Source organism: Copadichromis virginalis, linkage group LG9, assembly GCF_057382275.1.
Source record: "Copadichromis virginalis isolate Kocher_CV1m ecotype Utaka linkage group LG9, C_Virginalis_male_GT1.1, whole genome shotgun sequence".
In the NCBI taxonomy this organism is placed as follows: domain Eukaryota; kingdom Metazoa; phylum Chordata; class Actinopteri; order Cichliformes; family Cichlidae; genus Copadichromis; species Copadichromis virginalis.
The window spans coordinates 33935011-33959527 of record NC_140626.1 but is presented as its reverse complement, the minus strand read 5'-3'; the positions used below and the strand labels follow the sequence as shown (position 1 = coordinate 33959527).

Below are 24517 nucleotides of genomic sequence, written 5' to 3'. Positions count from 1 at the left end.
CTTTGTGAACAGTCTGCAGGGCACTATTGTGTTAAACGCTGAACTGTAATCAACAAACAGCATTCGCACATAGTTACCCTGTTTCTTGTCCACGTGGCTGAGAGTGGTGTGTAGGACGTGGGCGATGGCATCCTCTGTGGATCTGTTGGATCTGTAGGCGAACTGCAGCGGATCTGTGGTGTCTGGGATGGAGGAGGAGATGATGTTCTTCAGCAGCCTCTCAAACACCTTCATTACTACCGAGGTCAGTGCAACTGGCCGGTAATCATTCAGGGATGAGGGTTTGCTGTTCTTGGGCACAGGGATGATGGTGGATCTTTTGAAGCATGTGGGGACCACAGACTTCGCCAGGGACTCGTTGAAGATGTAAGTGAACACACCTGCTAGCTGGTCAGCACAGCAGCGCAGCAGGCGGCCGGTGATGCCGTCTGGCCCCGCCGCTTTCCTTGTGTTCACTCTCCTCAGTGCTGCTTGGACGTCATGCTCCGCGATGCTGGTCACCGGTCTCTCGCTGATGACGTCACTGTCCTCGGTAGTCAGGCGGTAGATAGCATTAGCCGCCTGGCTAACCTCGAAACGGGCGTAGAACCGATTCAGCTCGTTGGTGAATGCAGAGTCGGCGTTGATCGGCGCAGTGTCCCTGGCTTTGTAGTCCGTAATGGTGCGTAGTCCGTGCCACATACTCCGTGTGTCGCCCTGGTGGAAGCGGGACTCCACACGTTCCCGGTACCTGCATTTGGCATCTCTCACCGCGCGCCACACGCCGTATGAGGCCGCTTTGTAGGCGCTCATATCGCCAGTGGCGAGACCCGCGTTGTAGGAGGCGGTCCTGGCGTTTACTGCAGTGCGGATCGATCTGTCCATCCACGGTTTCTGGTTTGGGAATGTGGTGACTCTCGCAGTGGGGATAATCTCCTCCGCTAGCATATTGACGAAGCATACTGCTACTTCCGTAAACTCGTTGATGTCGACTGCGCATGCTCTGAACATGTCCCAGTCTACGTCGTTGAGTGCGTCCTGTAGCGTAGCTTCTGATTGGGCAGTCCACCGTTTTACTTCCTTCGTGGTCACGTCTTCCCTCCGTATGCTTTGTTTATACTGGGGAATGAGGAATATGGCGTTGTGGTCAGACTTCCCAAAAGCCGGGTGTGAGACAGCTTTGTAGCCCTGCTTGTATGGCGTGTAGCAGTGATCCAAAATCCGATCCCCTCTCGTTGGACACGAGACATGCTGGTAAAAGTTTGGCATGACTTGTCTGAGGTTCGCTTTGTTAAAGTCTCCTGCTACAATGAGGGCTGCGCCAGGGTCCTTGTTTTGAAGCGAGCTCAGCACATCATGTAATTCGGACAAAGCCATACCTGTGTCCGCTTGGGGTGGGATGTAGACCGCCGTGGCGATGACTGAGGTGAACTCACGGGGCAGATAGAAAGGGCTGCACTTAATGCCCAGGAACTCCAGATGTGGCGAGCAGCCGCTGGAGAGAGTAGAAATGCTCCTGGCATCACACCACTTTCTGTTTACCATGAAACACACTCCTCCACCTTTGGTTTTGTTCGACTCTGCCGTTCTGTCCGCGCGGAGCACAAAGAATGAATCCGACGGAGTTACGGCCTGGTCCGGCACGGTGGGGGACAGCCATGTCTCCGTGAAGCACAGAATGTTGCAGTCCCTCATGTCACGTTGGAAGGTGACCCTTGCTCTTAGGTCATCGAGCTTGTTCTCCAACTGTCTGCCTCTCATCATATGATTGCTGTAGCATCAAGAAGATGCTGTTCTAGTGCCTGTTTTAGGTCAGCAGTCATGCTTGATCTTAAAATAGGCCACCACTTTCTGTGCAGTTCCTCTAGGCCAGGTGTTAGTGCATGTGCAATGCACACAACATGCCTTATGGATACATGTCTGGCAGTGGCTGTCATATATTTCGCAGCATCACTTAAAAGGCAGATAATCTTTCCCTCAATGGCCCTGTACCATCAGAGACGTCTTAGCAGTTGCAAGGTTACACCTGGAGGACTCATTAACAGGGCACAGTTCAAAATGTTTAGTAGGTTTAATCAGCAATATGCAGACATCTGACAATAAAGAACGTGTGAAGGTGAGTGATTAAACAATGACTTAACTCAGGTATAAGTGCTTCTTCAGAGAAGTCTTTTCTTCAAGGAATAAGGCCTAGGAAGTAGGCTAACAGGTGGCAAGGCACTCAGGTAAGTGCTATTCAGATAAGAGTTAAACAAGAATCAACAACTCTCCTCTCTTATTTTCTATAGGACAAACATTTTCAACATTAAAGTTTCTTTTACAGAATGAAAATCTCTCAAAGAAAAAAGAAAACACTTGATGTGCACATCTATACTTGCAACTTCCCTAGTTTAACATCCAGGATTATTCACTGCAGGTCCAGAAATCAGAGCTACCTCATCAGATCCAAGTGTGACATCAGCTGACACTCTCTACAGGAGACTCCACCTGAACTCTGTGGAGCCTGATCTCAAGGTGTTTAAGTCTGACCCTGAAACCAGAAGAGGATCTTTCTGTCTCGTCAGATTCATTGTGATCCAGCGATTTCAGTCATGCATGATCACGCTGATGTTTGCTCAGAGCAGATAATGAAGTGAATGTCTTTGCACATAGGTAACAGTGAAACAGTTTATTTACAGCGTGGGATCGTTTGTGTGCGGAGTATGAACTGAGATTCTTGAAGCTCTTGTCACACTGGTCACAGCTGAAGTTCCCTTCAATGTGTGTATCTTCATGATCATTACAACGACTTGAATGTGAGAAGCATTTGTCACAGTGTCTGCACTTATATGGTTTCTCTCCTGTGTGGTCTTGTTTGTGTAATGTAAGATGACCTGCAGTGAAGAAAGATGACCCACACTGGTCACAGACGTGGTTTTTAACCCCACTGTGGCAGAGTTTGTGTTTTTTTAATTCACTTGATGTGGGGAATCCTCTCCCACATTCTCTGCAGTAGTTCATTTTTTCTCCAGTGTGTCTGCGTTGATGTAGTTCTAGGCTTCGCTGATGAATGAACGTTTTTCCACAAAGGTCACAGCGAAACTCTTTCCCACCACCACAGCGGTGACAGGGTTGAGAACTGGATCCATCTGTGTCACTCTGCTTCTAAACAAAGAAACAAACACAGTGGAAGTCAGGGAATTGCTTCAACATCCTGAATGTCGCCTGAAAAAGGGGCTTTTTGTGTGTGTGTGTGTGTGTGTGTGTGTGTGTGTGTGTGTGTGTGTGTGTGTGTGTGTGTGTATATTAGGGGTGCAACGATACTCGTATCGATATTGAACCGTTCGATACAGTGCTTTCGGTTCGGTACGCATATGTATCGAACAATACAAAATTTTATTTTATCAAATTTCCTTCTGACGATGCTGTCTGTGTTGAGAGCTCAGTGGATCTGCGCTCGACAGTGCAGCCTAGGCGGAGTAGTTGAACGCAGATTCACTGAGCGCAGGGCAAGCTAGCGAGACAGAAGCTAAGCTCTCCTTGCAACATGGCAAATTGAACCTCCCCCACCCTCATTCAGATCTGGGCTTCGGAACTATTTTGGTTTTCATGTGACGAATGACCCTGAAGGTAAGCGCGTCATGGACTAAAGTAAAACAGTATGTTGGATGTGCCACGCAATGCTCAATTGCATGGGTGGGAGCTAGTGCGTTAGCGCAGTTAGCTCGTTAACGTGTTGACGCCGTCCAGTCCCACGCACGGGGCGATCCGCGGTAGCTCGTTAACGGAGATTTGCCGTGTTGTGGCTTTAACGTCATTTCAACGAGATTAACGCTGACAGCACTAGTAGGAACACAACGAATATGACTGCACATCTACGCTGACATCATCCTAGTGCAAAGACAAGTGGAAGCAGACAAAAACAACAAGCACGCATGCTACAAACTTTACTCGAGTCATTTAGACAGCCGTTAGCACAGGATTCTCCTTATGGGGACCTGATATGTTTAATATGCTGCTGAGAATATAGCCCAGAAGAAGCGCATAGTAGAGCTTTTATTTTGGAAAGAGACATTTCTCTGTAATAAACTCTCTTTTCCAAAGATGAGTGATTTCTCAATCAGATATATTTATTTTTTTATCCCTTTGTTGTTTCAGCAACATTAAATTTAAAAACTGTATTTTTGAGTTAAAATATATATTTATAATTTTAATAAATGACAAATTAAAAAAGCATGAACATTTTTTTTGTATCGAAAAAATATCGAACCATGACACCAAAGTATCGAACCGAACCGTGAACTTTGTGTATCGTTGCACCCCTAATATGTATGTATTTATGTATATATATAAATTTAAAAAAATAAAATATTACAGTGAGGGGAAGAAATTGGGTTCATGCTTGCAGTTTTGTCTTGGTATACAATATTTGAATAAAAAAACTAAACAAGAAAAGAAAACACTACATTTTTGATAATATTTGTGGTTGTTTTCTTGCATTTCTTGTACTACTTGACCACTAAAGTGGCCCTTCAATGAGATGACAGTGCCAGCAGTGGCCCACAGCTCATTTAAGTCATGTTACGTTATTCGTGCATGTATTTTGTAATCTGTAGCGGAATACATTTTGTGTGACCAATGTTGGTCACACGATACTAACCCCCAAGCTGCTCTCCAATGCATCCATCGGAGTGTGAATGTCTTTTAAAACTTTACTTTTTTCCCCAACATCAGGAAAGTTTTGGGAGATCTATTTCAGATTTTCCAAATATTCTTAGATTGACTTTTCCTGTCTCGTTTAAGTTTGAAATGAAACTTAATTTACAAAATACTTCAACAAAAGTGCAAGTGCAAAAAGAAAAATACATACCTCACAGTAAGTGCACTTGTAGAGTTTCTTTCTGGTGTGAATCTGTTTGTGGACTCTCAGGTAACGTGGAGCTTTAAAAGTCTTCTCACACTGGTCACATTTATAAGGTCTCTCCTCAGTGTGGGTAAACATGTGCCGCTGTAAATGGTCGTATGCCACAAAGGTTTTGCCACACTGATCACAGAAGCAAAAATCATTTTTGGTGTGAATGCGTTGGTGAATATTACGGCTGAGTAGCCGACGAAAGGTTTTTCCACAAAAGTCGCAGCTGTACGCCTTAATTCCAGAGTGGGTAACTAGATGACTCCTTAAGCTGCTGCTGTGAGCAAAAGCTTTACCGCACTGATCACAGCTGTACGCCTTAATTCCAGAGTGGGTAACTTTATGACCTCTTAAGCCGCTGCTGTGAGCAAAAGCTTTACCGCACTGATCACAGCTGTATGCCTTAATTCCAGAGTGGGTAACTTTATGACCTCTTAAGCCGCTGCTGTGAGCAAAAGCTTTACCACACTGATCACAGCTGTACGGTTTAACTCCACTGTGGATGAGTTTGTGTGTTTTTAAGCTTGCAGCCAGGGTGAAAGACTTTCCACACTCATCACAGCTGTACGCCTTAACTCCAGAGTGGGTAACTTGATGACGTTGTAAGGTACTACTGCGAGCAAAAGCTTTACCACACTGATCGCAGCTGTACGGTTTAACTCCACTGTGGATGAGTTTGTGTGTTTTTAAGCTTCCAGCCTGGGTAAAAGACTTTCCACACTCATCACAGCTGTACGCCTTAACTCCAGAGTGGGTAACTTGATGATGTCCTAAGTTGCTACTGTGAGTAAACTCCTTCCCACACACATCACAGCTGTATCTTTTCCGTCCCTTTCTTCTGTGAGGTTTGTCGGCCTCCTGAGAGCGCTGACTTCTCGCTCCATGTTGGTCCTGCAGTGACAGAGATACAAACAGAGGCAGTGAGTAAAATGCAGTCGTGGAACAAATGATCACTGCAGTATTACTGAGAGTTAAAAAACTGTCTAATGTCTTGATGCATGCTCAATCATCCATGAAAATAAATCTCCAAAAGTTGATTCTGTCCTGTGGTTTTCCCAATGTTGTAAACCTGCAGTCAGCTGAGACATTTAACCGAGCTAGAAGTTAGCAAGGAGCTAGCTCGCTAGCTTCTATCTAAATATAACATACCATGTTCTGACAGAGATTTATTAAACAAATTAAAACGTACAGCTCTGCTATCACTTGAAACATAAATGAAGACAGGACAGTAAACAGCAGTGACGTTTGTTGGGTTACTGAAGTTGGGCTAGCTGGTGTATAATGATTTGCTATGTGTGATCACTAGTGCAACAAGCTATGTTAGCATAACATAAGCAGTAAAGCTTGACGACGAACACTAATGAGTGGTGGACTTTTTTCCACTCGACAGAAGTTAATGTGAGGGTTCCCAGTGGTTAGGAGTAGGGCTGGGCCATATTATACCGTTCACGGTAATACCGGTATAATGTTAGGCAACGATAGGAAAATGAAATATCGCGATAGAATAGGAGTAAAACGCGCATGCGCAGTGCCTTTGTTTTCATACGCACATGGCCGATTGTTGAGTGAAACAGATGAACCAGAATTGGTTTGTAAAAATGGTGCAACTTCCGTGATGTGGAACTGGTTTGGTGTTTGTCCATCAGATACACAACAAAGCACATTTTTTTGCAGAACATGCAAGCAGCCGTTGTTATTGTCATATTTGTCGGACTAAGATGCTCTTAAATCTGGGAGTAATCTGGGTCCTAAACTCCGTATACTTCAGGTCAAACAACACTGCAGCATCACTTAGAGTTAAAAACTGTCTAAATTCTTTCATCTTTAATAAAACGATCAGCATTGCTGCTTTACCAGGTGTAACTATAAAGTTTAACTTCCAGGCATCCATGAAAACAAAAGTTATTACATTTAACGGAGTTAGAAGTTAGCAGGAAGCTAGCGGAAGTTAGCTCGCTAGTTTCGCTAGTTACCTAAGCATGATATTGCATGTTCTGACTGAGAGATTTCTGAAAAAAATCAAACGTACAGCTCTGCTATCACTTCCAACATAAATGAAGACAGGAAACTAAACAGCAGCGACGTTTGCAGGGTTACTGAAGTTGGGCTAGCTGGTATATAATGATGTGCTACGTGATCGCTAGCGACACAGCTATGTTAGCATAACATAAACAGTGAAGCTGGAGGACGAACACTAACACTTTTCCACTTATAAAAGTTAACGTGAAGTTTCCTGATGGTTAGAGACAAATGCAATCGCATGGCAGGATGCTGTAAACGGACCAAACTTCAGTCAGGAGAACAACTGAGATAATCCATCCACAATACGAGGTTAGTCATTAATATACTGCAGCAACATGGGAATAGAGCAGCTGCCAGAGAATTCAACATTAATGAATCAATGGTACAGAAGTGGAGGAAGCAAGAAGAATGAGTTTAATAAAGTTTGATTTATCTGACTGCTTTGTTTCGCTTAATGTGCCTTATAATCCCGTGCACCTTATGGTCCGAAAAATGCGTAATGCACACTGCAGTTTAATGTTGCAAAGCACCTCTTTTTAACTTCAGTGGATATTATACATGGTTATGCTCAGGATATGTCAGCCCATTTCTACTGGAAATGCCTTTTGGTTAAACTGTCAGCAAGGAATTTGCATTTGCACTGTTACATTTTTATAAAGCTTTAATGTACATAAAAACCAGCTTCTTGTTTAAGTGAAAATAAATGGAAGGTTGTCTTTTTGCGCTAGTAATGTTGTGGAGTTGTATTTTGTCTCGCATCAATTATATCGTCGGTTATATCGTTATCGCAAATTTTCAAATATATATCGTGATAAATATTTTTGGCCATATCGCCCTGCTCTAGTTAGGAGTAAATGCAATCGCATGGCAGGATGCTGTAAACGGACCAAACGTCAGGAAGGAGAACAACTGAGATAATCCATCCACTACACAAGGTTAGGCATTAATATACTGCTGCGTGCGCTGGGCTGTAGCTACATCGTAAATGTTTAAAAACTGAGCTTTAAAATGAACAGTGGTAATAAAAACCGTGAGAAGGCGACAGTGATCACTGACTGTTTTTAGGGCCTTGTTGAGATTAAATAGAACAAGATGCAAAGCATTTAAACATGTTAAAAAACACAGCAGCCTTATTAAATGCAGAATACTTTGGGCAGGAAGCAGGATTCATCACTGTGGCGCGAATAAGGTACGGCGGGACCACGGAGCAACGTTCAGAGCCAACTTTATTTAATTCATGTCACACCACACCCACACCAACCCCTGAGTCCCCGCGTTTTAACACGGCGGGCGTGATTGCGGATGCTGTGCAGGTGCGTCCGCACGGCACCGCAAACCACGCCCCACCACATACCCCCATCGCCCGATTGAGGCCGGGGAGCAATCTGGCCGAACCTACTCCCCCCCCCCCCGCGAACTGGGGCGAGACTCGGCCCAAAACATCGGCGCCCCAGCCCCTGGCCAAGCGACGGGCAAGCGTCCATTCTGGTGGCCGCCCGCGCATCCAGCGGCAACGGCGAAGCTGGTCCGGAGGTCGGCCGCGTAGCAAGCGGACACGGCCCCACAGGCATGGCCGTGAGCTCCTGTACACAGGCGGCTGGGCAGACGTCAGGCGCACAGAATCGACTGGTGGCAGCGAGGCTGGACTAGCCAGTCCGCCAACCCCCGGCTTAGCGGGGCTGTCCCGCTCCTCTGCCTCCAACTCCGGCTGCGCAGGCTGCCCTGGAGTAGGGACCTCCGTCTCCTCGCACAGCTGCTCCGCCACCGCCTCCGCCACTCCCGTTTGGAGCGGCTCCCCGCACTGCGCCTCCGCCTCCAGCAGGCACAGCCCCTCGTCCACCTCTGGGTGGAGCGACTCCTCTTCCTCCGGCAGGTGTAGACCCTCGCCCGCCTCGTCCTCCGCCTCTGATTGGAGCGGCTCCTCCACCGCTCCCGGCAGGAGCAGCCCTTCACCCGGCTGCTCCTCCTCCCCCCACGTGACTCGTCCACCACCTCCGGCTGCCGAGGTTCCCCACACCGCTTCACTGTCCTCGGGACACACTTGTGGGGTTGGCGCCCAGGCCCAGAGCAGCGCCACCAGCTCCCCAATCCTTTCCAGGTGGCGCTCGGACCGGTCCTGCAGCTCTTCCTGCTGGCGACGCACCTCCGCCGCCTGCTCCCGCTGGGCGGCCGCCATTTCGGCCACCCTCCGGGCCAGCTCCTCCATTCCCTGGCTCCGATACAGACCCGCCGTGCCGCCTCCTGGGTTTCAGCACCAATGTGGCGTGAATAAGGCACGGCGGGACCACGGAGCAACGTTCAAAGCCAACTTTATTTAATTCACGTCACACCACACCAACCCCTGAGTCCCCGTGTTTTAACACGGCGGGCGTGATTGCGGATGCCGTGCAGGTGCATCCGCGCGGCACCGCAAACCACGCCCCACCACAATCACATTATCACTTAAAGACTGGATACTGATCATGAGGCTAACAAGGGCTTCCCAGAGAACATCTGGATTAACACATACGGCTTCAAAGTTTTGGTGCTTTACAACAAACCTTCTCAGTCACCGTTGCCATTGGCAAGCAGTAGGCGCATAGACACCAGTAGTTTTCCCTCACTCTCTCGTCCTCGTGTGACAGATTGTGTTCATCTTCATCTAAACTAAGTGCTGGTTGACTATTTTCATTATCTCACTCGGTTCGCTCTGGTGTGAACTGGAAAGGTTGAACAGAAGCCATTTCCAGTGCGCTGCAAACTTGAACTGGATGCGGTACAACTGTATGACGTCCCTACCCAGAGTGCATTGAGAAGTAAATAACAATGGCGGCCTACTGGTAAATCTGTTTTATATAAAATGTGCTTAAAAGGAAAACATTTGGCGTATTTTAATAAGACATATTTTATTGAAGGCACAATACATATTTTAGCGCAAACATGTCTTAATAGCTGGGGTTCCCTTTAACATCTGCAGGAAGCTCTGAGTAGGGCTGGGCCATATCATACCGTTCACGGTAATACCGGTGTAATTTTGGACAACGATAGGAAAATGAAATATCACGATAGAATATGGGTAAAACGCACATGCGCAGTACCTTTGTTTACATACGCACATGTGCACATACGCACATGGCGGCGATGCAGAATGAGAAGAGTGAAAGTGGATCGTTGAATAAAAACGGATGAACCAGAACTGGTTTGTCAAAATGCTGCAGCTTCACTGGAACTGGTTTAGCTTTCGTCCGTCAGATACACAACAAAGCACTATTTTTGGTAGAGCATGCTAGCGGGCCGTCGTTATTACCATGTTGTTTGGAAAACACGGCACACTTAAAATCAATCCTTTGATTTTTCTGAAAGTCGACAGAGCCCCTTATAATCCCGTGTGCCTTATGTATGAACTCTGGTTGTGTTTACTGACCTCGAAACGATTTTATGTACACGGCGCTCGAAAATCTGTCAAATGTTTCAGTACGACTTTGCTAAGCTACGAAGCCGCACCGCTTGATGGATTGTCGGAGCATTACGGCTATCGTAGGCGGAGCCTCGTGGAGTGATATGTACTGTGCTTCAACATAATGTTACCGTATTGTGTGTGTATAACCTCTTTTTAAGTTTTGTGGATATATTACATGGTTATGCTGAGGATATGTCGGCCAGTTTCCACTGGAAATACCTTTTGGTTAAACTGTCAGCAAAGAATTTGTATTTGCACTGTTAAATTTTTATATAACTTTAATGCACATAAAAAACCAGCTGCTTGTTTAAGTGAAAATACATTGATGGGTTTGTTTGGTTTTTTTGCACTAATAAAGTTGTGGAGTTGTAAAGTATTTTGTCTAGTGTCAATTATATCGTAATCGCTCATTTTCAAATGTATATCGTGATAAATATTTTTGGTCATATCGCCCTGCTCTAGCTCTGAGGATGTTTTACTAGTCGCTGGTTGCTGGAGTACTTTTCTATGCCACGGTGTGCAGGGGGAGCAGCACAGGCACCAAAGGCACCCGCGGCTGCCTTTGGTGGTGCAAAATGTTTCGTCGACACTGTTGTGTTTGTTGGGGAGAAAACACAACATACAGCACTTAATAGTCACACTACTAGCGATCGAAGATTTATGTAAATTTAACAAGCTGAATGCATTCTGTACTGTACAGGAGACACGGCACAAGATTGATTGACAATGGTCCTCAGCCAATCAGGAACATAATGGGCTGCAAAAAAAGAAAAAAAAGAAGGAAAATTGCACAAATAAAAAAAATAAATCTGCGAAGGTGAACCGCATTATAGCGAGGGACCACTGTATTGAAGAAATACTGATCACCGGGGAAAATCTCTTACTTTACGAAAAAATGTGAGTTTAAATGATGATATTGCTGTTTCGATGGGTGCTGATACAATTCAGAGTTGATACGCCATTTTCAGGGTCAAATTCAAGCACTTTTTATGCACTTTCAAGGTCCATTTTCAAGCTTTTCCAGCAAGTAAAAAAAGAATGCATGTTTCACTTTGTATCATCTGAGTAAGACCATGTGAAAATTAAAATAAACCATCAGTGTTATGGCCCTGTCCATAACAAGTTTTGGAGGCCAGTGTCAGGTCTGCTGCTGCTGTCAGTGGCTGCCCCGGGACAACTGCTGGTGAGGGATTTGAAGAAGATCACATGGCCAGGGGACCAATCAGCAGCCGTCAGCTCATCCACTCCGGGGCCTGCAAAGACTTAAAGGCACAGACAACAACAGCCACCAAAACAGATTATGGACAGGGCCATAACACCCCCCTTCCCAAGACCAAACATCTCCCCTAAAGATGTTTGGCGCTTAGGGGTTCCCGGGTTCAAACCCTATGTGAAATCAAACATCAAACAAAAGACAAGCGCTACACCTAACTCCCTAACTGAAATAAACAGGAGAAAACAACCTCGGCCGGTTGAGGCGACTGGAGGTTTGGTGGTGGATGCGGGAGCAGAAGCTGCTGCAACCATCCCACAAGCTGCCAGTGGACGGGTGTCGCCAGGGGCGGAGGCTCCTGCTGCCATTCAGATCCCAAACGTTAGCCCAGCCGAACAATCAACAGGATTGGTTACGGAGGATCTTGGGCTCGCCCTTCGCCTGAAAGAGGTGGAGCTTGCGACTAAGTCCAAAGAAGTTGAGCTTATGCATCTCCGCATAAGGGCTATGGAGCTGGATCCTTCCCGACAGCGCAATGTTACCTCTACCCCAGTGAGTAAAATTGTGAATAAATCTTCTGATTCGTTCTCCTCTGACCAATTTGATGCAAGCAGGCAAATTGCTTTAGTGCCACCTTTCAGAGAAAGTGAAGTTGACTCTTACTTTAATGCCTTTGAACGCATCGCAACCACTTTGAAATGGCCCAAGGATGTGTGGAGTTTGTTGCTGCAGTGTAAATTGGTGGGGAAAGCACAGGAAGTGTGTGCGAGCTTGTCTATTGATGACAGCCTGGATTATGAAATTGTGAAATCCACTATTTTAAGGGCTTATGAGCTAGTTCCAGAGGCATATCGCCAGAGGTTTCGGTCGTGTGAAAAATCTGCCAACCAAACACATGTAGAATCAGAATCAGAATACTTTATTGATCCCTGGGGGAAATTATTTAATGTAGAGTTTGGTCGGCAGATTTTTCACACATTTCACTTGGGGTTACATGTTTGATTTTTGGGAGGGGGGGAAATGTTACGTTTCGGTGTTGTCAGTGTTTTGTTTTTGCGTGACTGTCATGTGTTTCCTGTTTTACTTTGAAGGTCTGTTGTTATCTTAGTGTGTTCAGTTTACGTTTCCTTGTCTCGTCAGGTCTAATTTGCCCCAGCTGTGTTTCCCTCCTGTGGTCCATTCCCTGATTGCTCCTTCTAGGTATTTAAGCCCTGTGTGTCAGTTGGTCATGGTCGCGATCTCCCCCGTGTTGTAAATAGTTTGGTGTTTTGTTGTAAATAGCTGTGAATGGGTTTGTTAATATTTTCGTTTGAGACACCTTCGTTTTGGGATTTTGGTGGAGCGCTTTAGTTTTTTTCTCGTGTGTTTTTCTTATTTTTATTTTCATATGTTGCACGCCGGTTGCCTAGGCCGGGGTGTAACAATCAGGTTGATTTAAACCCCTTTATTTCCCTTTGGTTAAAACATAGAAAAATGCAACACACAAAAATACTGAAAAAGGTAATTCCCAATAACACCTACTGTAAAATGTTTAACCACGTTGCTGTCTGTATTATTGCTGAAGTCCTAATTGATCACCTCTAAAGTGTTTGTGCTAATAACTAGTGATGGGCAGATGAAGCCCCATGAAGCACTGAAGCTTTTCATCCAATTGGTTCACCCCAACGCGAAGCTTCATGAAGCTTCATTTGCTCTAGCAGGACACCTACTGGACGTAAAAATAATAGCTGGCATGAATTTGAAGAGTGTGGCATTTTGCACACAGCCTGTAAATGTCAACAACAAAAGGAGTGTGTAAAACACCTATAGTGTAGTGATGGCAGTATACTGTGTATATTTATGCTGGCAGTATGGAAAATGATTATTTGCGGCAAAGTTCGAACCGCTTCATGAACCAGTCACGTGGTACAGCCGGGCAGCGAGGCTTCGGACGTCATCATTTTCAGCTCCTCCCATAAATGAAGCAAGCCTCGATACGCGCTTCGCGGAAACGCCCCCTCCATTACTCGACACACGCTCCGAAGCCTCGATACAGAACGTCCCATCACTACTAATAACATCATGTACAGTCAGACAGGCATGGAGAACAGCACTGACTGGGAGGCTTTGAACAGATGACACATTCAATTCAACATATAAGACTTTAAGAACGCACAAGCATCTACATAAAATCTATTAATCTGTCATCTGTGATATTATTATGTACAATTATAATGTATTGCTCATCTCCCTTAAATAAATAGGCATCATTAAAGTATGAAATATTCATATATAAAAACATATAAATGTGTCTCAGTGGGTGATAGTGCCCCACAGGCCTCAGTGTGAGCTTGAAGCCATTTATAATCTGTAAGTTGTTTAATGTGTAGGTGCTCACGACAAACAGATTTTGAATGAAAGCCGGGTAACTGAAGGCTGAATTGTGAGCACACACGTATTGTGTGTGTCCATCTTACGCTCTGTTAATTTTTTAATATAACAATAACAGTGCAACTAGGGCTGTGCAATATAACCAAAATCTCATATCCCGATATGACACATGTCTCATAACAATAACGATATATATCACAAATGTGCATTTTCTGTAAATTCTTTGAATTTCACACAAGTCGACTTAAAGTTTAAGGTTCATTTCGATGGCTCTTTTTTGCCTCTAAACTTTCTCTGTACCCTTTCATGTGATTCTTCCATAGGTGGGAGAAGAAAAAACAAATACTGCTATAAACAGCGCATTTTGCAACACCACGAAACAAACAATAGTGTATAATATGAAACGATAGATGTTTTTATATCGTTCATCTAATATGCATTTCATCATGTTGCACAGCCATAGATGTAACTGAGATATTTTTCTCACCTCCTGTGTTGAAGTCATCGTTTCCTCTGTAGTGGCTGAGCTGAGTCCAAATGGCTGAAACTGTTCCTCTGCTGCTCCACCAGACTCTTCTCCTCCTGTTACTCAGCTGGGACACAAAAGTATAGATATGTATTTTATCCCTGACAAGAAGAAGCAGAGCAAATAAACATTACTACACTCAGTGACAACAATACCTATGAAGCTTCAAGGTGAAACCCCAGAAGCAGCTACAAAAAGAAAGTCATCAGCTGCAACAAGAACTTGAAAAAGCCACTGAGCTCCCTGCATACCACCACCTTTACCCGGTGGATGCTGCACCCTGTATATATGAACTTCCATAGACACACAAAGAAGGAGTCCCACTCAGGCTCATTGGTAGCAGCATAAAGTCACATATTTTAAATACAACGAGGGTTTCTACAGACACAAACATGGATGTGCTGTGAGCTCCCCAGTGTGTCCCATTGTAGCCAAACTTTACATGGAGGAAGTGGAAAGAAAGGCTCTTGGCTCTTTAACAGGGACAGCACCGAGTTACATGATAGAGTGAAACAGGGTCTCACAATGGTTTCACTCAGGACCTGCTGACACACACATTTTTCCACACATTGGCTCTTGTGATAAGATCAATGGTCAACAGTGGGTTGACGACCCTTTCAGTTGACAACCCCCACAAGGGTTTAAATGCCTGGGACTCTCCACCATTTGATTTTAGAACTGAAAAAGCCACTTTTGGATGAGAGGTGAAACGTTTAAAAAAGCTTACAGACGTCCAGTCACTTTCTTTCTAAGATCTTGGACTCAGAACAAAAGCTGTCCAGCTTTGTGTGTCTGTCAAAATGCTTTTTACAAATCCTGCTGGAATCAGTGTTGTTACAGCTGCAGTCAAAGCAAGATGGAAACAATGAAGAAGGAAAGTTCAAATCTACTCAGACTAAATGTCTTCAGTCAGTGTGTCAGCCTCCAGTTAACAACAGTGGTGAGAAACTGCACTACTGAACCTCCACTGACTGAGTAACTGTAGTTTGGTGCTTCATCAGAACTTCATGGCAGGAAGTGTTTCAGAGTGGGGACAGAGACAGTTGCAAAGTTCAGCTTTAGTGAGGCTAAACTCCAAAACCTGTTTTCAGCTAATGACTCTGCTTCTGTCTGGAAAACAATCAGACGGTGAACCAACCACAGACCTAAAGACCCCACTGCACCAACCATTCACAGCTGAACAGCTCCTGCTGCGGATTCTACCAATAATGACGTGATCACAGTCTCTCCACCCTCCATGGGTTCTCTCTCCATAGATGTATGAAAATACTGCAGCAGATCGCTCTGACTTCCTGTTATCACTTCAAATAGAAATGAGGCTGTAGAGGTTTGGTGCAGGCAGAAAAACAGCTGCAGGGACAATGAAAAGACTTTTCTGCTCCAACTTCTCCCAGCATGCTGAGCTAATGATTAGTTGGTGTTTTTCTCCAAACACTCTCTCACTCTTCTCTCAACGTGTTCACAATAAACTGTGAACAGACACCGAGGAGAGCAGCAGAAGACCTCATTCAGGAGCTAAACTCAACATGAACTGAACTCACAGTAAAGTTAGCTCGGTGCTTACCTTTAGATGAGCCCACAAACCGAGAGAAACTCCGCGATGAAGCTGCAACTCTTTCCAAACACAGGAAACAGATCAGGGAGCAGAGACCCACGTGGTTCACGCTGATCTCAGCTACGATCCAGGAGACAAGGGTGGGCAGATCGATGCAGATATCGATCAGGACGTTGGTAGTGGTTTATGATCGATACTTTAGTTTGTTTCTCTCCTCTTAGTCCACTACTTTACTTGCGTTTCATGCAAAATCATCTCTCTCTGCTCGACTCCTCTTTTGCACAGACAAATGACTCCGCCCCTTCTTCCTGATCTGCTGTGGTTTGTTACTGTGCGATCACGTGACTCGACGGCAGATTTGTGTTACCGCGGTGTCGGTGGAGTTTAATAAACTCGGCCGTCTGCCATAAATGTTCCCTGTTCAATATCATGTGATTCTATAATAGACTGTGTCTATTTTGCTTTTTTATACGAACCCCCTGACATTGTGTTTGCTATTTTGTATCTGTATATCTGTATTTTGTGCTTTGTCAATAAAACGTATTCAAACCCCCCCCCCCCCCCCCCCCCCCCCCCAAAAAAAAAAACCTCGGCCATCTGCTCCTTGCTATCTAAAATATTAGTGATGGGATTTCCGACTCTTTTTAGAGAACCGGTTCTTTCGGTTCGACTCACTAAAAAGAACCGGCTCTTTCGATTCCAAACCGAGTCTTCGGGTTGCTTTGTTGCTTTAATTAATTTATTATTAACAATAATATAAAATTATGCACAAAAGGAATTACTAATGTAAAAAAAAGTGGTCTTAGAGACAAAACACGTATAAACTCCAAAACACATTTCTAGCATGAACTGAACTTCCAAGACAGAGCTACCTAGATCACTTAAATTACACAATTGAAAGCATGAAAGCATGTGTGTATTATTTGTGTATTTATACACACACATTCATATATAGTCAAATAATTTAAAAAAAAAGTTCATTTACCTAGGTAAATGAACTTTTTAAATTTTTAAATTATTTGAATATATATGAGTGCTTCTTTTGAGTGTATTCATATAATTATTACTTTTTTCTCTTTACACCTGGTTTTTGTGTGTTCATGTTCTGGGCCCTGTTTCAGGAAGCCGGTTTAGTGGAAAAACTGAGTAAGTATACCCTGAGTTAACGAAAACTCTGGGTTTTCGGTTTCACAAAGCGAGTTCAGCTGCAGCCTGAGTGAGTCACTATGACGACACACTCCGTGAAGCTAACCTGCCCCCTAGCAGGTTTACTACAACTAACCCTGACTGTCTCCGCCCCTTTGTCGGAAACCTGACAGTAGGAAGTGTCGGACATGGCGTGCCACTTCCTTGAAGAGCCAGTAGATGTTGAAGCCCAAATTCTCCGCAGAGCTCTCCGCCGGGAGAGAGTGATCAGAGCGCGTTTGGACATTTTATCATTTCCTGATGATTGTCTGTGCGAACGTTACCGTTTCTCAGCACAATCTATAATTTATTTGAATAACATCCTCAGGCCATATATTACGCATGTGACACATCGCGGACATGCTCTCAGTTCATTGCATATTATTTGTATTGCACTTCGGTTTCTTGCAAACGGGAGCTTTCTGTATAATATTGGTGACGCTGAGCACGTTTCCAAGGCTACCGTCTGTCGGGCAGTCAGGAATGTTACAGTTGCACTGAAACGTCTCCTGTACTCGTTTGTGGTGTTCCCCGGTCATAGACCCACAAGATTTATCAAAGAGGGATGCCACAAAATTGCAGGTAGCAGGATGAACAAAACTTAATGTATGATGTGGTGATACTTGAACTACTACTTAAATTGCACATTTATTTTCAGGGTTCCCAGGCGTGATTGGCTGTACAGATGGCACTCACATTCCAATCATTGCTCCTTCAGTAAATGAAGGAGACTATGTGAACAGGAAGTCTTTCCACAGCATTAATGTACAGGTACATAGTTCCCTGTAGCATTTCAAACTAACAAATTATTTCATCATAGTAATGGATGCTAATTTGTGTTCTCTGCACTGTGAAGATCATATGTGATGCTGCCAACATTATCACAAATGTGGAAGCCAAGTGGCCAGGCTCTGTCCATGACTCACAAATATTCCGTGAATGTACACTGAGCACAAAATTTGGACATGGTGAGTTGAGAATACTTTAAAATATATAAAGACCAATTGCTTCAGGGACATTTGAACTTAAGTGTACCCTTCTGTCTTAGGAGAGTTCACTGGCTACTTGCTTGGTGATAGGGGGTATCCATGTTTACCCTATTTGCTTACCCCTTACCCTGACCCTGAACCGGGCCCACAGCAGCGATATAATCTGGCTAATTGCAAGACAAGAGCCAGAATTGAAATGACTATCGGAATGCTTAAGGCCCGGTTCCAGTGCCTGCAAAGACTCAGGGTCACCCCAGAAAGGGCATGTGACATTATTGTGGCATGTGTGATTCTTCACAACATTGCCACAATTAGAGGAGAACACTGTCCTTCTGAACCAAACATCAGCAGTGATCCAAACCATGAACATCCTGACCCTCCCACGGACATACAAGATGGAAGCGCAGTCAGAGACACCATATGTCACAATCATTTCTTTTGACCCATCACCTCAACATGTTGAAAGAAGAATAAACAGATTTTTTGTTCAACTGGCTTTATTGGTCGCCTGTATTTCCTGTACACAAAGTATTAAAAGATGTAAACCTCATAAAGTGTCTCTGTTGCTTCCTCCTCTGTAACAGCTGTCAATGTTTCTTCATTATTTTCCTGTAGTAAAGAAATAAACAACATTGCTGTTCTACTGTAAACTCATATAATCTGTGGAGTATTACTCACAACTGCATGTTGGTCTGGCTCAACAGGAGGCTGCACCAGATGCAGTACACCATCACCATCAACTGATAGAATATGAGGTTTATACAGGTCACTTATAACTTACAAGGGACCAAATGGCAATTAACAAACATACCAATCACCTTACACTTCATTGTCATTATGCTCTCAAAGACAACCAAGACTGAGGGAAGGCAAAATCAGTAGGAAAATAACTTCACTACAAAATAATCCATTATGGTAAAGAGTTTATCAAATGAATGAGTAGCACTGCAAAGGTGACTGTGAAGAAAGGATGTATGCACATCATGTATTATTTTGAATTTACCCCCTATGTAGGCACTTGTGTCTTGCGGGGTTATTGACTCAGAGGATGTCCCCGCAGAGATGCCTTCGGCCACAGGGCGCCCACTGTTTTGGCTGAGGGCCAACTGCTCAGCCTCTGTGAGTGGTGGTGGTGGAGGACCCCCACCTGTTTTTCGGGCCTCCGCTTTTTTTCTGTTGGCTATAACGGGCCACATTTGAGCATACAGAGTAAGCAAATATGTACTTGTAATGTGCTCAGATAATTTCAATAAGTGCTTACAGAGGGGAAATTAATGTAGCCTCTAACTGCAATTGATTTACATCGGACAAACAGACCAAGCACTATGGCTCATAATACAATTACACCTTACCTGTTTGGACTATATTTTTATATTTCATTTTTACTTGCTGCCAGGAACGTTTGGGGCCTGTTGGGTTGCACCTGCGCTCACATCACATCACAAAATAAAATGTATAAAATAAAAAATAAAATATAATAAAATAACGTGTTAAATGGGTGGAAATCCCTCGATCAATGTTTAAATTAACACTCACGCATTGACTCTGTCGGCTATGTTTTGCCATGCATGCTCCCTTTCTTTTGCAGCTGAGGCTGTGTTACTTTTTTCCGCGGAATTTGCATGTTATCGGCATATACTGCCATCAGAATTTCGGCCTCAAGCGCTGTGAAATACATTGACCGCGCCTTCTTTCCCTCCGTCTCCATGGTGACTCGCTTAATCTGTGCTCCGCTTATCAGGGCTTTATGTATCCTCGTCCGCGCGCTTCACTTGGGGTTAAAGCAACTCCGCGTTGACTGAACTAATTGTTATCAGCCTTTCTGAAACCGAATATTCCGAGTTGGACAGTTCGGGGTTACTCAACCGTGAGTGTCGTTTTTCACTCTGAGTTTTCCAAACCGGCTTCCTGAAACAGGGCCCTGGGCCCTATTTCAGGAAGCCGGTTTAGTGCAAACTCTGAGTAAGTATACCCTGAGATAACGAAAACTCTGGGTTTTCGGTTTCACAAAGCGAGTTTAGATTAATTCTGAGTGAGTTACTATGACGACACACTCCGTGAAGCTAACCTGCCCCCTAGCAGGTTTACTACAACTAACCCTGACGTTCTCCGCCTCTTTGTCGGAAACCTGACTGTAGGAAGTGTCAGACATGGCGTGCTCCTTCCTTGAAGAGCCAGTAGATGTTGAAGCCCAAATCCTCCGCAGAGCTCTCCGCCGGGAGAGAGTGATCAGAGCGCGTTTGGACATTTTATCATTTCCTGATGATTTCCTGTGCGAACGTTACCGTTTTTCAGCACAATCTATAATTCATTTGAATAACATCCTCAGGCCTAATATTGCTCATGTGACACATCGCGGACATTCTCTCAGTTCTGTACATATTATTTGTATTGCACTTCGGTTTTTTGCAAACAGGAGCTTTCTGTATAATATTGGTGACGCTGAGCACGTTTCCAAGGCTACCGTCTGTCGGGCAGTCAGGAATGTTACAGTTGCACTGAAACGTCTCCTGTACTCGTCTGTGGTGTTCCCCGGTCATAGACCCACAAGATTTATCAAAGAGGGATGCCACAAAATTGCAGGTAGCAGGATGAACGAAACTTAATTCATGATGTGGTGATACTTGAACTACTACTTAAATTTTACATTTATTCTCACGGTTCCCAGGCGTGATTGGCTGTATAGATGGCACTCACATTCCAATCATTGCTCCTTCAGTAAATGAAGGAGACTATGTGAACAGGAAGTCTTTCCACAGCATTAATGTGCAGGTACATAGTTCCCTGTAGCATTTCAAACTAACAAATTATTTCATTATAGTAATGGATGCTAATTTGTGTTCTCTGCACTGTGAAGATCATATGTGATGCTGCCAACATTATCACAAATGTGGAAGCCAACTGCTCAGCCTCTGTGAGTGGTGGTGGTGGAGGACCCCCACCTGTTTTTCGGGCCTCCGCTTTTTTTCTGTTGGCTATAACGGGTCACATTTGAGCATACAGAGTAAGCAAATATGTACTTGTAATGTGCTCAGATAATTTCAATAAGTGCTTACAGAGGGGAAATTAATGTAGCCTCTAACTGCAATTGATTTACATGGGACAAACAGACCAAGCACTATGGCTCATAATACAATTACACCTTACCTGTTTGGACTATATTTTTATATTTCATTTTTACTTGCTGCCAGGAACGTTTGGGGCCTGTTGGGTTGCACCTGCGCTTACATTACATCACAAAATAAAATGTATGAAATACAAAATAAAATATAATAAAATAACGTGTTAAATGGGTGGAAATCCCTAGATCAGTGTTTAAATTAACACTCACGCATTGACTCTGTCGGCTTTGTTTTGCCATGCATGCTCTCTTTCTTTTGCAGCTGTGGCTGTGTTACTTTTTTTCTGCGGAATTTGCATGTTATCGGCATATGCTGCCATCAGAATTTCGGCCTCAAGCGCTGTGAAATACATTGACCGCGCCTTCTTTCCCTCCGTCTCCATGGTGACTCGCTTAATCTGTGCTCCACTAATCAGGGCTTTATGTATCCTCGTGCGCGCGCTTAACTTGGGGTTAAAGCAACTCCGCGTTGATTGAACTAATTGTTATCAGCCTTTCTGAAACCGAATATTCCGAGTTGGACAGTTCGGGGTTACTCAAAGTCAAGTCAAAGTCAAAGTCAACTTTATTGTCAATTCTGCCACATGTACAGGACATACAGAGAATAGAAACTTCGTTACTCTCAATCCCTAGATAAAATAGAAAATGAACATTTAAATATAAGAGTGATTAAAAATGCAAGTAAAATATTTTAAAGTAAAAAAAATAAAATAATATAATACAATTTTACATATAACAAGAAAGCTATACAATATACAATATAAGGGTAAATGACATTGAGTGCAAACCAGGCAGAGTAGTGCAAATAGGCAAATAGTGCAAATGGAGATTTAGTAATGTACGGTATGAGATAGTGTAACACAAAGTCTTATGAGGTAATGGCAGTCCAATGCTCCACAAAGTGACTGGTAACTGGTGCAGGCCAGTGAGTGAGTCAGAGAGTGTGTGTGTGTGAGTGTGTGTGACAGAGTTCAGTGAGACCGTGGAGGAGAGAGGGGAGAGGGGGCAGAATCGGGAGGGAGTTAAGCTTCCTGACAGCCTGATGGATGAAGCTGTCCTTCAGCCTGCTGGTCCTGGCCTGGAGACTCCGCAGTCTCCTCCCCGACGGCAGCAGCTTGAAGAAGCTTTGCATTGGGTGCGTGGGATCAGCCGCTATGCAAAGGGTAGTGATGGGCAGATGAAGCCCCATGAAGCACTGAAGCTTTTCATCCAATTGGTTCACCCCAATGCGAAGCTTCATGAAGCTTCATTTGCTCTAGCAGGACACCTACTGGACGTAAAAAATAATAGGTGGCATGAATTTGAAGAGTGTGGCATTTTGCACACAGCCTGTAAATGTCAACAACAAAAGGAGTGTGTAAAACATGTATATTGTAGTGATGGCAGTATACTGTGTATATTTATAGTGGCAGTATGGAAAATGATTATTTGGAAATGCTTGAAATGGAAATGATCATTTACTGTGAGGTGAGGTGTGGTTGGGGTGTGGACAGTAGTTGTGCTTTTGTAACGTTGAGGTATGGACAGCTACACACTGAGGCTTTGAGCCTCAGTCCTGCCTGTTCATATTTTATTCTGTAAAAACTACATTTTCACTGCTTTTATGGCCTTTTTAGTGGGGAGAACATAGCTGGGATTTAATGATTTAACAAATCTTTTGAATCCTTTGTCCTCCACAATGCTAAATAGCTGTGAGTCCTCAATCACCATGCTGACCAGGTCTTCATCTATTTGAGATTGTTCTCCTGAGGAAAGACAATAAAGATAAAGCACAAATATAAATATCACACACGTAACTTATAACAGTTGTATAATATTGTTATATAATTTAGTAACATTACAGCATGCTATATTATCATTGCATTTGATGGCTCACCTGGTCTTGCTCCACAATCGGTGTCCCCCTTATTCTCATGCAAAGCTCTGTAGTGCCTAAGCATGGATGAGGTGTTGTTGTTATATCCCAGCTCCCTGGCACATAGCAAACACTTCACCTTGTACAAAAGTACAGACAGCTCAACATAAATTGTATTGCACCATCAGTATCATGAAAATACATCTTCTGTAGAAATTTACATACCTTGTTGGGAGGAATAAGATCAAAATGTTCCCACACAGGGGAGGACAGCCTCCTCTTCTTAGCTGGCTCCATTCTCTCCTGACTTTCTCTCCTCACTCTCATAAACCTCCAAACTGTCTCCAAACTCTCACTAACCGCAACTCTCCATCAAACACCCACATTTTGAATGAAGTCTGAGGGCTTTATATCGCTGTCATATCTCGCGGCAAAGTTCGAACCAGTCACGTGGTACAGCCGGGCAGCGAGGCTTCGGACGTCATCATTTTCAGCTCCTCCCATAAATGAAGCAAGCCTCGATACGCGCTTCGCGGAAACGCCCCCTCCATTACTCGACACACGCTCCGAAGCCTCGATACAGAACGTCACATCACTAGCAAAGGGCTTATAAGGTCTTTAACACACTAGGGGGTATCGACTTTCTCCTAAAGTGTGACTTTGAAATTACTAAGCTACCTGCTAAACTCTCTGAATTCCATAAACAGGTCCTTCTTTATTGGAAAATGTTATTTAAACATAATTTCACTCCACATAATAGCCCAATTTGGAACAATAGATATATACTGATGAACAGAAAATCTATTTTTATTCAAGATTGGTTATCAAAAGGTGTTTGGGCAATTGCCCATTTTGTAGATGAGGAAGGACATGTTCTAGGACATCAAGATTTTTGCCAAAAGTTTAATATCCAATGTTCTAAGAGTAAATTTCATCGGGTTATAAAATCCATTCCATTGTCACTTAAAAACATAGTTGTAAATGATATAATATATTCTGACATCTCCCCCAAGTTAAGGCAATTATATATAGATGGTATTCGATTTTGTGATGTTAAATGCAACAATAAGTTTCTTAGATCTTCATTAAGGAGTCTTTATTCTCCAAATTTACTTAGACGTAATTACATATTAAAAGATTTCCAAAGGGAAGAAATTGAAAAAATAAGAACTGATTATATCACCTTCCCTATCCCTCCTAAAGGGAAAGAAGTCCAATTTAAAATCTTGAATAAAATTTACCCGACAAATAGACTCCTTAGTGATAGATTCAAAATAGAAACGGGTAATTGTGTATTTTGTGAAACAGAAGAGGAGGATTTGGACCATCTATTCTTTTTGTGCAATTTTATACAAATATTTTGGTTGGATTT

General features: G+C 43.7%; 1 protein-coding gene and 1 long non-coding RNA gene across 2 annotated transcripts; both read right to left on the bottom strand.

Annotated features, from left to right (window-relative positions):
* Positions 1-2031: 2031 nt before the first annotated feature.
* Positions 2032-16289, bottom strand: LOC146702358 (uncharacterized). Its single transcript, XM_085468818.1, has 4 exons — positions 16005-16289; positions 14402-14507; positions 4829-5761; positions 2032-3123 (listed from the first exon to the last, which is right to left on the bottom strand). The coding sequence occupies exons 2-4, from the start codon at positions 14417-14419 to the stop codon at positions 2569-2571; spliced, it is 1506 nt and encodes a 501-aa protein (XP_085324944.1). The 5' UTR covers positions 14420-14507; positions 16005-16289; the 3' UTR covers positions 2032-2568.
* A 5559-nt stretch (positions 16290-21848) lies between these two features.
* Positions 21849-23816, bottom strand: LOC146702357 (uncharacterized). Its single transcript, XR_014922304.1, has 3 exons — positions 23371-23816; positions 23167-23284; positions 21849-23035 (listed from the first exon to the last, which is right to left on the bottom strand). It is a non-coding gene; the product is annotated as an uncharacterized LOC146702357 (long non-coding RNA).
* Between the last annotated feature and the right edge of the window lie 701 nt (positions 23817-24517).

What these genes read in the sequence shown, in the direction of transcription:
- LOC146702358 (XM_085468818.1), bottom strand. An exon ending in ACAAGTGCACTTACTGTGAG is followed by an intron (nt 3,124 to 4,828) that starts GTATGTATTTTT and finishes TTCTTTGTTTAG; the next exon opens with AAGCAGAGTGACACAGATGG.